The following is a 15613-nucleotide window of genomic DNA, read 5'->3' on the forward strand; positions in this document are numbered from 1 at the left end:
AAAGGGGAGGAAAGAACAGGCTCTTTCATTGCGCCTTGCTAAGTATTACCAACAGAAGGGCTAAAAACATTACCTCGGTCTGAAGTGTATCTATATATCCATGCATAAGTTATTAACTGGGCTCCCTGCGCACAGTTGCTGAAAATATTAATATATTCAAATTATATTCTGGCTACTGCAAAAACTGTAGATCAGACAAATGTATTAAAATCTCCTCAGACAAAAGGAGTCATGTTATTTATAAAGTTCCTCCCCCTCCACCCTTACTGGAACACAAGCCTTCATTGTATATAATATATGAGAATGCAAGATGATCCTTAGACGTCAAAATGTGGCTTAAAGTTTGAATGTAATCATAAAACAGGGACTATAATGCTTGCCATAAACAAATTGTCACTGATATTATGTAACTTAGACTATTCACAAAGCATAAAAGAAGGCAAGAATAAAAGGTGGCTGCCAAACACCATGGGCCAAACCCTAAGATTGTGCCAAATTGCACGAGCATCCAGGGAATTGCAAACAGTGTGGAATTCGTGGGATTTGCACTCCCCAACGCTCGGGCTGGCTCTATTGCTTAAATTAGAGCAAGATAAAGGCTATTTCTTGAGTCTGTCAGTTTATACTGCAAGGCAGCAAAGCAGCAACCAGTGGTTTCTGCAGCCTCCTCCGCTCACCCTCTCCAGCAGACAAGAAAGTGCAATAAAAGTTCCCTTATTGCTACAGGACCCACTTTTGTCCTGTATCCTTCTTAGATATAAAAATACCTAACTAGATACCTCAGCAACACAGCATGAAAGGGAGGCATAAAATCTCAAATCTGGCCCACTTTCTTAAACATTTAATATTGCTCCAGAGTGCATGGCACAGCCTCATCTAGCCGGCGCTCGGTTCTTCACGCAGACCCTTCAGAAAACACTGCGTCGTGGGGTAACAGCAGAAGAACATGCATATCGAGGCAGAAGGCCCTGTCTGTGAGCAACAACGAATCCTTCATAGGTACGTTTCTCTGGTCTGGACTTCAGGAGGAATGTGTATGTGATAATATACACACTCCACAGATTTAAATTGTTGCTAATGGTTGCGTTAATGCCCCTTTTCAGGGACAGCAAGCGAACGAGATGGTTGCCTACCGCTTTTTTTCCTCCTCATTTTAAAAGTAAAATGACATTTTTTTCACAGCCTGAAATAATAGTTTGAGCAGAGATACTGGTTTACCTCATTATGAATTATTAGTGGAAAAGTGGGTCTCAGAAGTATGTTACATCTGAAATATTTTTCGTCACTTGAACATGTGCCGTCCAGAACTGGCCCTATTCTACCAGTCACTGGGAACAAACACTTCACATTCACAGATGCTCCTAATTTGGTGTGGTTTGGAGTGTAATTTAGATCAAACGTATCCATGTAAATGAATCAGGGTTTCTTAATTAGGTGCCTCTAAAGAAAAAAACTTGGACCACATCAGTAGGTGTGGGTTTGGTGCCCTCAGTACTGGAATCTTTCCTATAGATGAAGCTTGGTTTTGTTCAGGCATGCTGTAGGTTTTTCTTTCCTTTCTTTCTTCTTTCTTTCTTTTTTTTTCCTAAAAGCACAATAATAAATCTGCAGATGGCATAGACATAAAGACGCTACTTCAGAGGAGCTGTCTAAAACACTGTCTCTTTGGCAAATGCCTTAAAGTAGGTCATTCTGCTGTGATTTAGGTCTATATTTCTTTGCCAGCTTTTTGTTCCCATTACAAGTAGGGTGCATTCCAGTCCACAGATTTGCTCTTCATTTTTTCAGATCGGTTTTTATTTACAAGAATTTGTGGCTCTTCATAAGAAAACGGCCAATATCCTGTCAGAAGTACTAATCATGCACTTGACCACAAAAAGAGATGTATGAAGGTGATAACCTGGAAATGTTGGAATGTGAAATGTCATTCTCTGAAAGCAAAAAAAATGTATCGATTCTCTAAGCAGAGTGATTGAAATGATTGTTGCATCTTTTGCAGTGTGTGAAAAAAGATTTGATCTAATGTCATTTCAGAAGTCTCGCAAAGCAGCGTTTGAGAGGCATTGCCCTAGTTGTTCAGGTATTTGTTTTTGATTTTAAACATTTGTTACTGAAAAGCACATATTTTACAGCTTATAAAAAAATAAAAATCAAATCACCAGGGTCTGTTTTCCCATCAAAGTGCTGGGGGATTTACATGTCAAACTCCCACTAGCCTTAATGAATTACCTGCATAAATTCCTTTTCAATCGATAGTAGAATAGATCCTATTGTGTTATATTAATTATTTTGCACAGAACACTGACATTTTGGCATTAAAGCTTTTTTTTTAAAAAAAGTTTCAATGAATATCTTAAGAAACTTCAACCCTTTTATTCATTTTACAGCCTTATTGGGAGAAAAATCCTGCATCTTTAGTCAGAAAAATGAAAAGCATTGCAAGTTTCCTCTCGATGACGTGGTTCTAGACATTAATGCTTTTCTTCCCCGGGACGCGCTGCCCGTTGCACACCCGCAGAGCGAGCGCCCGCGCGCACCCCAAGCCTGCGAGGAGCCGGCAGGACCGGGGCAGCCGCGGCGAGCGGGGCGCGAGAACCGCTCCCCCCGTAACCCTGGGCAAGCGCCTCGCTTTCTCCAGCCGCGCAACTGGGATAATAAAACTTACTGGCCTGAAAAAGGAAGTTATGAGATTTAATTAATGGCTGAAAAGCTTTCTGAGATCGTCTGATATTGAGTAATAGGGAAGGAACGGTATCTTGCACGTATTTGTGCACTGCACCTAGCACAATGGTCCTCTGCAGCCACGTAGGCTGCCGTATCATAAATATTTAAATTAAAACTGTGTTAATTATTTTTATCGCTCTGTTATTCGCTGATACACCAGTGCAGTACATTTTGAAACCTGGTAGCACTGAAAAGCACCAAGCGCAATTATTTGCCTGATGATTGTTATGAAAATCAGGGTTTATATTTTTAAATGTGGTGTAAAAATAGAAAGTATATCTAAACACAGGCAAAAATGTGGCTTTAATTCCTCATCTTTGTTCACTTTGAGATGGCCAAGCTGTAAGGTATCCCAGGAGGAAGAAGTGGGCTTTGAAAACTCGTATTCCACAACAAGAGGCACTAGGTATGACTGCAAAAACCTCAGTAGCAGGGACACGCACACACACACTCGCAGGGGGAGAACTGAGTAGACCAGCGTGTACTCCAGTAGAGAGAAATAGATTTAACTCGTTTTCTTTTTTCTTCCAAAAAACAAGCTAGAGGAACCTATGTTAAATGGGACAAGTGTTGGCATCGGGCCAGCTTCTTTCTAAAACTTTTGTATAGTTGAAATAGCATAAAGCATGCATGCAAGGGTATGTCTTGATATATATTTGCTCATCTCATCATGTAAATTTTAAAATTTTCATCGTAGAGTGGGGGAACACCAGCAGCTTTCCCTAATTTTGCAGGAATAAGACTATAATTTTCTCCCTGTCACTGCCCTGTTGCTTGGGAATGAGAAGAAAGTTCACAAGATTCTGAGAAAGGCCTTGATTGAGGAAGTCATTTGAGCATATATTCTTAATTTCTAGCGCCTTCAGTTAAGGATTTACGGGCTTATGCACATTCCTGAATCTGGACATTTTTTCTGAAGAAAACTCAAGACACTCTGGTCTCCCATGGGCTCTCTGAGGTTTACTGAATAGAAATTTCTCGTTGTCTGTTTTGGGGGTTGTTTTTTTCATTTAAATAATTTTTACCTTTATTTTATTATTTTTTTTAATGCAAGGCTTGTATGACTGTTAACATAATCTGTTCCTCTGCTGTGAGAAAAAAAAAAAAAAAAGGGTTCTCCTGAGCCTAGATTTAATATGTAAGCCTGCCTGAAACTGCTGATATGACACATAGTTTAGGACGTGAAAATCACATATGTTTGCTACATCTCTCCTCCACCAACTTAGAAAAAAAAAAAAAGAAACAAAAAAAGTTTGCAGACCTCCCTTGCTTAGCGTTACAAGATGCCATACTTTTTGACAGTATTTTCCGATTCTCCCTCTGCATTTTGGGTACCGCTGCTGGACTTGTCATCACATTGTCATTGCTATATATATTTATATATCTCTCTCTATATATAGATATATGTGGTGTGGGCTATTGTTGGGCTCTTGTTACACGTCTTTTTTTTTTTTTTTTTTTTTTTTTTTTTTTAATCTTTAATAGGTAGCAATAATACTGAGTAGACATTCAGTAGTTTCCCAGGGCCCGTGTTCTGCAGAACGTGGGCGAGGTGTCGCTGGCTTTGAGGTGCGTCAGCGTGAGCGTGCGCTGGTTCTTTGGCGCGTTGAGGTTGGGCGCTGCGAACGCGGAGGGGAGACGGCTTTCACAACAAGCTGTAAACATAAATCCTGGATCCCTTGCAACTTTTGTTAGATAAAATATTGGTGTTAGTGGGTCTGTCTCAGATAAACTGCTCTACTCTTGATGAGGAGCTTATTTCCAGTGAAACTGATACAAGCAATTATTAAGAAGAATGGAGAATTAATAAGAATTAATGGAGAATTAATAAGAATTAATAAGAATGGAGGGGCAGGGCAGCCAGAAGGGAAACCGTCACGCCCTGGAAGGGCAGAAAGCCTGGGCTGCATCCGAGGACATTTCGCTGCGCTGCATACAGCGCAGAAAAAACACGGAGCAAACTCGTTCCTTGGATTCGAAGGCGAATCGGAAGGAATTGGCTTCTGCGCGGGCAAGGCAGCCAGAGAGGCCACAGTAACAGATCCACGTGATAAACCAAGAGGCAACCGCGGCGCTCCCCGGACGCCGGGCCGGCCGTGCCTGCCAAGGAGGCAGATGCTGCTGCTGGAAGAAGATCTTCCACAGTTGGGCGGCTGGGTTCAGCGCTCTCCACCGACGGCGAAGTCAGGCTGGCCTCTATCTTCCCCTTTCATTATGTCGGCACCGATTTTATAGTTTTGTAAATAACGTATTACATTGCTCTTGAGAGACAAAGTAAGAGGGAAAGAAAGGGATTTTGTTCTGCAATGCATCCCTTCTCCGAGACGTCCACACGAGGGGTGCGGGCAGATTCGAGCTCGGCCACCCCGTGCTCCAGCCTGGTGGGCGCGAGGCAGCTCGAGCCTGGGAGTCGCCGAGCCGCGTTACGGCGGCACCGAGTGCAACCTAGTAAGCAGAGCAGGCTGAGATTCATTAATTTAACATTAATAAGCACAGCTTATTAGCCGAGGCACAGCGCTGTGCCACGCAGCCGCGCGGCTCCCGGAGCAGCGCCGCGGCAGCCCCAGCCAGCTCGGCGCGCCACCAGCCGAGCGGGGCTCCGCTTGCCCCCCGCCGGCAGCCTCCGACTCCTCTCTGCCACCGCGTTTTGCAGTGGTGAGGAAAGAGTGTTTCGTGGTCGCTGCAGAAGCTTCTGTGCAAAAAACATCCAGGCTTTTGGATTGCACCGCTGGCTTACGCTGAGTCCTTAAGTCATTTAGACTTGTCGTGCCTCAGTTTCCCAACGGATGTGTGATAGCCAGCTCAAGATGCTGCTATGAAAGCAGCGCTGGTTATAAAATACTGTGGGATTCTTAGAGAGGCGCCTTATTAAAATTATAGCTTCATGAGTAAATTATTGCACAAATAACGACTTATCACCTAGAGGGTGGTTGCTCTCAGTTCCCATTTGTGCGCACAGCCGATGCAAGGTTCCTGCATCATTTGCTGTCCTTTGTACACCTGCAGAGCAGGACCTGTATGGTATATCAGTTTTATGTGGTCCTTGGGCTTCGCTCGCCCTGTCTGGGAGGAAAATTCACTTGTAAATAAACAGCAGGAAGGAGTGGAGTCCTGAAGAACTGGGGCCCTGTTTTCACAAATATAAGAAACATAAATACAGGCAATGTATACAGCAAGCGAGTATCTCTACACATGCTCAAGTAGCACAGCCTGTTTTCTGTAGTCATTTATTTGGGAAAGTCCCTACTCAGATTGGGCTCTGTTGTTTCTTTTATGCGTAAAATATATGCTTGGCTTGCTCAACTTGGGAAGTATGAAAAACCTAATAGTCATTGTGCTCAACTATTTTCAGTATGAAAATATAAAACAATTTTCAATATAAAGCAATTTGTTATGATGTTAGACTGCAAAGAACTACGTGGTATGTCTATTCAGCTGTGTATTTTGTCTCTTTTGCTCATGCATTATATTTGTAGCTGAATAAATTTCATGCAAAGATGAATAGGTGACACATTTTTTTTTCCATCATATACAAATACAAAATACTTAAAAGTGCAGGTACTGTGAGCCTGAGCTTTGCTTTTAATACCCATTCCATGGGTTTCATACACAACACTGTGACTTCTTGCAACTTCTAGGGGCTTCGTTTAGGGAAGATGTATGGCACAGGCCAGATCTCAGTGTTAATCCCCGCTGGTGTGTCTGCTGCCAGGGCTTTCTCCCAGGCTCTCTCATCAACTGTTTTGTCCAGATTTCTAAAGAAGGATCCAATACATGTGCTTCTCACATATTGTTATTTGATCTGAACCCATTCAGACTGGCCATTTGAACTGGCCCTTTTTTCCCATTGACAAGCTCATGAGAACATGCCAGTTTTTGTAAGTTTTTGATTTTTACAGTATTTATTCTAATGCTGCTTCTGTATCGATAGGACAAAGGCTCTTAGGATAATCCCTTCCTTCCCTGAGGATGTGTTTGCATGACACACAGGGCTGACTTCCTCCAGACAGACTCGTGTGATTGCTTCTATAATGTTCAACCACCTAAGATGGCCCAAATACCATCTCTTCCTGCCTTCCATCACTGCGCTGCTGCATCACTTCAGCATACCTCTTCTTTCACCGTATTCCTTCAGTGACCCTAGCATAAGCACACGTCCTTATTTAGGTGATACATCTGCCCTCCTCCCCTTCCGTGGAGCTGTAGTCAAGCCAGGTATTGTACACATCTGCATTACTAAGTATCACTATTTAGTTATTTGTTTTTTAGTTTTTTTCCCCAACCCCAGTCTTGGTCCAGTTTCGCCAGTTATTCTGTATACATACAGCAGGAAACAATTGCTGTCCTGAAGAGACTGTGCTCTAAAGAGGCAAGGCAGACAAAGGAAGTATTATCACCACTTTGTAAACAAGGAACCGAGGTGCAGAGAGATTGAATGATTTACCCAAGGTCATACAGAACATCTGGTCAAAGCCAAGAACTGAACCCAGGTCTCCTGAGTCCCAATCAAGTGATTTAATTGTAAGATCAAAGACTTATTGTGTATACCTGATATCATTCCCCTAAGACAGGGTAGCAAAAGTTTCTTCAGGTTAGGATCAACGCCACATACAATGAAGTAAGTTTTATAGATGACATATCTGTTTGGACAGCATGTACCTGCTTCTAGCACTAGGGTTCTTCCCAGGAAGTAATTTCCCTTATGATTCTTCCATTGACATCAATATGCTATTATCCTGCTCTCGATAACCCTCTGAAGGAAAGAATGTATGCACAGGCTCCATCAGATGAATACATGGGAAAATGATTTTCTTCAAGGCCAAACTCCGTCATTTTATAGACTGTTTAAAATCCTTCCGTGCTTAATTAAATGGGGACATTCCCACAACTATATATACACTTCATTTTACAGATTCGTCTGGCAGTTGCACAACAAGGAAAAGGATCTACATCTTTTGTGTATATATATATATAAATACATATGTCAGGAGAAGGCTGCAGAAATGGTCAGTATAAAGGCATCATTCATTGTAAGCTGGAAGTAGTCTTTTACTTGGAGTCATTATTATTCATTTACTGGGGTCATTATATCATTCCTGAGATGAAATACTCCTCTGTGTACAGAGCCTGCATGGGGCCCTAGATACTACTTAGTCCCTTCAATTTTAAGGGTAATTTGGCTGAAAAGTGGCTGTGCAAATGGCACCGGTTAGCCCCAACCCCAGCGCTGCTCGGAGAGGAGGAACCGGATCCTGCCCTCTGTATGCCCCTGTCCTCTGGTCCCTTACCGCTGCCCGGTCATTTTGCAAACGAAACAGCTGCACGTTTGTTTTCGAACAAACTTTTGGCCTATTTTTGCTGTAAATGCCACGAAAAAAGAGAGTGAGATCCGAGGCTGATGTTATGAGCCAGCACCTACAAACTAAGCACGACAAGTGTAGGAAGCACGGGGAGATGACAAGCACTGGACCCTCACAGCAGCACTTTCACGGAACAAAATCCGGGTCACCTCTGCCTCTCTAGCATTCCAGCAACACCAGGAAAGCAAAGCCGCACTCCCAGACCTCTCGTCTGTGTCTCCTGGGTGCTCTGTATCGGCACGAACTCCACTGTGTGCTGCAGGAGCTTGCAGTGTATTTTCCCACCTAAGCTGCACGGGTGGTTGGAGAACGTCAGACGTGCGCTGGAACGTGCTGCATTTGCTCAATTCAACGTACCTGTTCCTTAGACATACCGGCGGGTCTAACTGCACACACAGAAACTTACTGCTCTGTTTCCTAACACAGGGAAAATTAATGCTTTTGCTTAGACACGCTGATTCTTGAGCAGAAATAGGATGTACATAGATACCATAAATCATATTTAGTTTTGCCAAAAAACATAATTATCTTTGGTATTTTGGATTACATTTCCAATAGGATTTGGACACCACACTTGAATTCCTTTTCAATTACCAATCCTTTAGTACTACAGTTTTACTTACTTCTTTAGATGTTCAAAGAGGATTTTCATTGTCTCATAGTTTGGTTTAGGGAGCTTTCTTACGAGACTCTTTATGGATTTAATGCGAATGGCGCTGTCCTGGATTTCTAAGGAAAAACATACAGAAAAAATACATTTGAGTGCCATATTAGGATATTTCTTTGCCCAGTGCTTTATCAGCTCTCTTAGAAAGAAAATTCATCATTAATATATGGTTAAAAACAGAATATGTTGTACCGTCTGTCATCTTTACAGAGCGCAAGAGTAACTTACAAAGATTAAAAAGAAAACTCTCAAAATCTTAAGGAAATATTTTCTGGTCCACAGAATTAGATTTTTAAGCTTCTTATTTATTTTATTAGATTATTAGGCCATTACCCTAAGCTCAAATAATTTCAGGTGGTAAAGGACTGACATCATAAAAGTGGAATATCACTTGGGAATTATATTCATCCAATGATCCAGTTTCTGTGGTGGACAATTTTCCCATATGGCCCTTATTGTGCCCTATTTCTCATCATATTTAAAGTAGCCATATTTGTGAATCTCCATCCATAACATTTCACCCCATAAAAGCAGGAAATATAAAATGATTTGGTAGTCTTTTTACTCATGCTTTCTAATGATTAATCTTTTCATGAAACTACTCTACCACAGCTATTTTCTAATACCAGCTGTACCTCTAGCATCTCACAATTGAAATTTTTGTAGGGAAAAATTAGTATTTCAAACTTGCAATTAGTAAAGAAAACAATGTTGGACTCTGGCTCTTTTTCCTTCTTTTTTTTTTTAAGGTGATAAGATCATTGCTATTCCTTTTGTTAAGATAAATTCTGTTTTAGCATGATTCATTATTTTGGGGAAAAGGTTCAACTCTGATATTTGCATTGATTTTTATAAGATGTTGCAACTGAATTAAAGTCATGTACAACTGTGCTTTCATTTAGGAACAGATTAGATAAGGTGCCAGTAGGTCTGACGTAGGGAAAACATCTTGCTTGCTACATGCCCTAGATAACCTGAGAATTCTTTTCTGATCTTATCATCTATGATTTAATTATCACCTATCATTCTTCAGATATCTTCGTTTTTAATATTCATATTGCCCTCACACCCAAATATCTCCATCAGGATTGAATCCCAGTTGCAGTAGATGCTGCATAAATAGGCATGATGATTAGTGTCTTGATTCAAAATTTTACAAAAAAAAATTATTCTCAACCAAAAATTTCTGGCAGCTGAAATGAATTTTAAAATTAAAATTATTAATTGGATGGTATTCTTTCTTCATCATGTAACCCCTGTGGAGGTTAATACTTCATATCTGCAGACACGTGTGTATTATTTATATTGCTAACATTTTATATATCAAAGACAAAAGTGCAAAGTAACCAATGAATATGCATTATTTTCTAGTAAAAAAAAAATCTTTCGTATGATTTTGCGCTATACAAAGTCATGTAGTTGGCAATAGTAGTAATGAAGTTACACATAAATGAAGAATAACATTTCTAAGTATTTTACTGTTTTGACCTATACGGTCCCTTAACTTCTGTGCAGCACAAAAACCCCACAAATCCTGAAACTCAGACATCCCTTGATTTTTCTGCCCCATGGCAATAGCATTGGTTATTTTTGTCCATGGGACAGATTATCTGTCCAGTGGAAATAGGGTTGACGCTGCAAATCAGAACGACCCGAAGGCTGCAGAAGGGAGCGGTGGAGCTGCTGCAGGCTTTTTGCTCGAACTGCATGGCGTGCCTGTGATCTTACCAGAAACGTCACGTTTACGTTGATCAGGGCTGCTGCCACTTTGGAAATAAAGCCGCTCAACTAATTTTATAGTTCTATTTTCTCTGGAGGCTTCAACGGACTTCGGGGGGGACCGAACCCCTTAAACTGCCCTAAGAAAAGCTCAGTAGAAGGCAACGCTCGCTGCTTGACCATTGCAGGAGATCTGCAAGGAAATGCAGCGCAGTCAAACTTTGCCGTGGCCTTTTGAAGGACGTTTCCCTGCGTGCTCTGCTGATTAGCCCAGCCGCTAGCTTGGCAGCCGCCTCTGCAGGCACGCAAGCAGCTGCCTCAGCGAGACCGTGGCTCCTCCTGACACGTATTTGGAAAACAAACAAGCAAGCAAGCACGATGTTCATTTACGAAGAAATTATTTATCGAGAAAACGGCAAGGATCTTAAGCTTCGTGTTAGGGGCTTCGGCTCGCGAAGCCCCGGGCGCCGACATGCAGGAGACGGGATGCTTAGCGAGGCCCCAAACCACCAAATCCTGGAAACTGTGCACAGACTTAGCGTGTGAATCAGCCTATTTGTTAATTGTTGGTCTACGGTAAAGGAAGGAGAAGCAGGCAACATGTGGCAACTTTAGTCAGCATTTCTGAGCTGGGAATGATAAACACCTCTGCCCAGCTCTGGCATTTATCAGTACTGAGATATTATTACCACGTAGAGTCACAGCATGGTTACTGTTATCATCAAAAAAAAAAAAAAAAAAAAAAAAAAAAAAAGAGCCAGCTAATCTTAATGGTTTGTAAAGCCGTTACCTGCACTGCTCTGACATTTATCATGATCATTTTACCACATGAGTCCTACATTGCAAAGGTATTTTATCTGGAAGGGACATCACTATGAATTATTATTTGCAGCTAGGTAGAAAATTGTATGTTGTAGATACCTTTTCTCATTATAAATCACAGTCACATTTCACCATTTCCCACACAAAGCTGCTGAGCCCAGGCTTTTTGCCATAACACTTACTCTCGCTCCCTTTTATAGTTCCATGAAAATATTGGGCACTCTTTCATTAAAATGGTTGATATTGGTTTTTTTTTTTAAATGCTGTATGCGCTTGATTTTTTTCTAGTATAAAAGAATTCGTTTTTCCACTTGAGAAACTGAAGAGGATAAACTGTTCATTTTTTTTTAAGCTTACTCTTGCTTCAGTTTTAGTGGCTAGGCTTGTCTTTACTCTTGACCTTGTTGATGGAATATTTAACAGATCAGATGCAAGATCTTATGTTTCCGTTGCGATACCTATGTATCTGCTTTTCTGCTGTAAAGTCTTGAATTCCACTTTTGTAGAAATTTTCTCCTTTGGATTCCTAAATAGGAGGATTTTTTTGTTTTGTGTGTGTGCGTCTGTGTGTGTGTGTTAAATTCTCCAGTTAAGTCTAGAAAATGGAGAAGACCAATTTTGATAAATAGTAGGCATTACATTTTTTTTAGTCATGAAAATTGAGGAAAATCTAGGGAAAGGATTCACATTTGGGAAAGTTAGACTGTCTTTTCCCCACAAGGATTTCAGAAGGAATAAAGTCATCATAATTGCATATATCGAATGAAGAGTGAGAGGATGTTTAATCCTTTTTTTGTGCTCTGGGTAAAATATGGAAGATGTAGGTGATAATTTCAGCAGATGAAGATACTCCACAGCGAATCACAGATGGTATTCTGTGCAATATTTTCATAGAACGTATATTTAGAATTTGGGTTACTGTCTTTAAAAATAGGGCTGGCTCCCTTTAACAGCGCAAAACTGTGGAGATGCTCTCTTGTTTATAGCCAAATGAAGAATGCATTGAGAAAAAAACCACTTAATATTACATAAGCTCTTTTGTAAATGAGCTTGAATAAACATTTGAGCATAGGAGGGGAAAAAAAAACCCATGATGTGTTTGCAACGTTAGCAGTGGCTGGGTAAAAATGAATGAAGAAAGTAACCTTTAGCACTCGTGTCCATAAAGAATACTTAAGCAAATCCCGCTGAATCTTTCTTTTAATCATTAATTTTAAATGGACGTACATGTTTACAACAAGCCACTTTGTTTCAGAACAGGAAGTCCACGGTTTATCTCCAATAACTCACGTTGGCTGGGAAGGGATGTATGTCTCTAACCTGACATGCATTCATTATTTTGCAAGGTAGTGGAGTCTGACCCATGACCCGCCTCAGACCTGCTGCATTATTCATGTCTGACTTACTTTGTATAGTTTTACTATAGCACCCATTTCCCCTTGCCAGGCATTTCAGCTGCTTGTGCATGTTTAATGTTAAACGGCATTTATGGCTCACATTAATGCCTAATTTTATCACGAGCCATGGTTTCTTTTTATGCTCTGGAGCCTCAGAGCTGAATTGCTGAAAAAACACTGATTTATGATTCTGCATAAAATATCAGCCTATTGATCTGTCACCTAATCTGTGGGTTTTTTTTGGGTTTTTTTTGTTTTTTTTTTTTTTTGTTTTTTTTTAAGCACGCTTTTCTCCGATTTCTTCCAGGGCTCCTCTCACCTTGTTTTGTTTTTTTGGATAAGATTTCTGCTGTGGTTAAAGCGTCACACACTGTTGCTACAGCAAAATCTGCCTGCCAAGAGTTTTTCCAACAATTCACGACTGATTCAGCTGCTGAGAGAAAGACAGGTCTTGTTTGGGGCTTTGGGGGTTTGTTTATTTCTTTTTCTTTTAATCGGAACTGAGCGGGTTAGGTGGATTTTTGAGTGCTAATGAAATCGTGAGACTTATGGCGCTGGCTACAGCCAGCCGTAGTGTGGGCAGACGCTCTGCGAGCTTCCCCACTGTGCTGCTGTGCAAGCATCCCCGCTGTTATGTTTGCTATAGTTTTAATGTCTGTGAAAAATTCCTGATGCAACTAAATTATGTTCTGCCCTCTTGTTTGTATAAATAAACACCCAACTTAGCCAATTCATCTTGCTCTTGCCCATTTCAGAAGCGCGCCCTGTCACACGATGCATAACCCCGGTGCTCGATAGCTTTGGTGTTATCAGGGAATGAAAACTTGCTTAAAAAAGAATGCAGTTTTGGCTTGATATATTTTTTTTTTCCAGAAATGTCAACAGCCCAAAAGGCTCTTTTCCTTTGGTAGGTCTTCATATTCTGGAAATCATGCTGCTTAAAATACACACACACACATACACACATATATTAAAAAAAAATTCTTTGTGCCGCTTTTAATATCAGGATATTTTAATGTTACTATATGCAGCACAAAGGTCCCAATTTTGATCACTTGCTCTACACTACAGCAAGCTTTTTGTGGCGATGCATTGTGAAGTACTTTCTTGTTTTAAAAAAAATCTATAAGTGTTCAAGCTAACTAATGTTTGCTATAAGGAAAATAACCAATTTGTGATCGGAATTGATTTTACTTTTTATTCATGCCTCAGAAATAGATGTTGCAAAAGAAAATGGGAATTACATGAAACCTCTCTGTACGGGCAATTGATAAATTCACCCTATGCGTTATAAAGTGGAGTTTTCAATGAATATTCATACAACTTTTGCAATCCATTAGCAAGACCTCAGACAATGAGTTTGCAACTCAGTCTCATTTAACAAAAATATACGTAGAATTAATGGGAAAAAGCAGCACTTCCAAAAGTTAAACTTTAATGCCTTGAACTCCAGGTGCCAGAGTTTGAGGGAAATAACCAATAATAGTCATTTTTTACATATTTGATGGGCCTGATTATGCAATGTGCAACTCTAAATGGCTTATAGCACATTGTAGCATGGTTCCATCCCATTGGCTGCAGTAGGGTGCAGGCAGATGGATGACAGTGACAAGGAGAGAAGTGCTTTTGCTTAGCCGTGCGTTAAGATGCCATCCAGAAGCTCTGTGCACTGCAGACACTTCATTAGGATGCCAGGATAATGGTAAACTACCACTCAGAGTGACACCCCATTTCCTGCTTACTGAGCTCTCCAACCTCGGCAGATGTCAACAATCTCACAGTGCTACAGAGCAGACCTAACTTTCCAGGCACTTTGACTCCAATTTTTTTCCCTTAACAGTGCCATACATTACATGCAATATGTAACAGCAAGTACCAAACAGAAAACAAAATTTGCTGCCCTAATTATAACAAAGCGGCATCTGACTTCGGTACCGCGTGCCCGGCGTACGCGCGACCCGCTCGGCGTTGTAAAAAGGGGGAATTGTCGGTCAGTTGGGGAGGTTAATTAGACTTTGAACTTTGCTGGCTAACAGCGCAAGTCTGAGCCCGACTGAAACGGCTGTGCTTCCCTACCAACTTCTACGGAGCACAGGAAAAATACGCCGAGCTCTTTTCTGCTGTTTCGCGTTGCTCTACGCGCAGCCTCGCACAGGGTTTTCTGCCCGGAAAGAGCAGGCTCGAGCAGCTGGATGGCGTGATAGTTGCCCTGCAAATGCACAACTCGAGGCTGTAACATGCCTCCCCAGCGGCACCGAAAGCCAGCAGAAACTCTGTGCTGCAATACCTACCCTGCACTCCCTTCCGGAGAAACACAAGGAGCTGCCTGCGCTAGTAAAAATCCCCTTCCGAAATAGAAACGGAGTGTGTAGGGTCACCAGTTCTAATTTAATTTCTTGAGCCTCGCCAGTGTATATTTTTGAAATCAGGGATCCTGCTTATTTTTACATGGTGCTTTTCCTCCTCTCTTTGGCCAACCAGGCGTGCTAGCAGTTGCCCGACCACCACGGCGCTAGCCCATCGCCGGTTGTTTTGGAGGTGGGACAAGGCACCCCCAGCAGGCACGGGGAGCTCTCTGCCGGCTCCCGAAACCCCCCTCCCTGGTGGGCTCCTCTCGGCCCCCTTTGCCTGAGCCAAGGGCCGGCCTCGGCTGGTGCCCGCCGACGCTTGGATTCGGTTCCAGGCACAGGAAAGCCTGCAACGGCTTGCAAGAAGGGCTGCGGTGGCAAGGCGCTGCCTGGCTTTCTCCTCGCATAAAAATTAAGGAATCTTCACTAAACGACAGCAAAGACGGGGCCGTATCCTGCAATATTTACTCAGCTGCTGTCCCTTTCTCCCCTGGGCAAGGTTCCCACCAAAGGTCTCCAGTAAACTCTCGCTTAGCTTGCTGAGAACGTCACCTCTGGCTGTGCCTTGGAGAAGTA

At 41.8% G+C, this 15613-nt stretch overlaps 1 protein-coding gene across 1 annotated transcript in view; it reads right to left on the reverse strand.

Annotated features, from left to right (window-relative positions):
* The window catches only part of ARHGAP15 (Rho GTPase activating protein 15), a 309776-nt gene that overhangs the window by 15048 nt on the left and 279115 nt on the right, over window positions 1-15613 (reverse strand). The window contains exon 12 of the mRNA XM_062578853.1: window positions 8708-8813. Within this exon, the coding sequence (XP_062434837.1) occupies window positions 8708-8813 (106 nt within the window). The remainder of the gene's footprint in view (window positions 1-8707; window positions 8814-15613) is intronic.

The sequence above is a fragment of the Rhea pennata genome, chromosome 6, assembly GCF_028389875.1.
Source record: "Rhea pennata isolate bPtePen1 chromosome 6, bPtePen1.pri, whole genome shotgun sequence".
In the NCBI taxonomy this organism is placed as follows: Eukaryota; Metazoa; Chordata; class Aves; order Rheiformes; family Rheidae; genus Rhea; species Rhea pennata.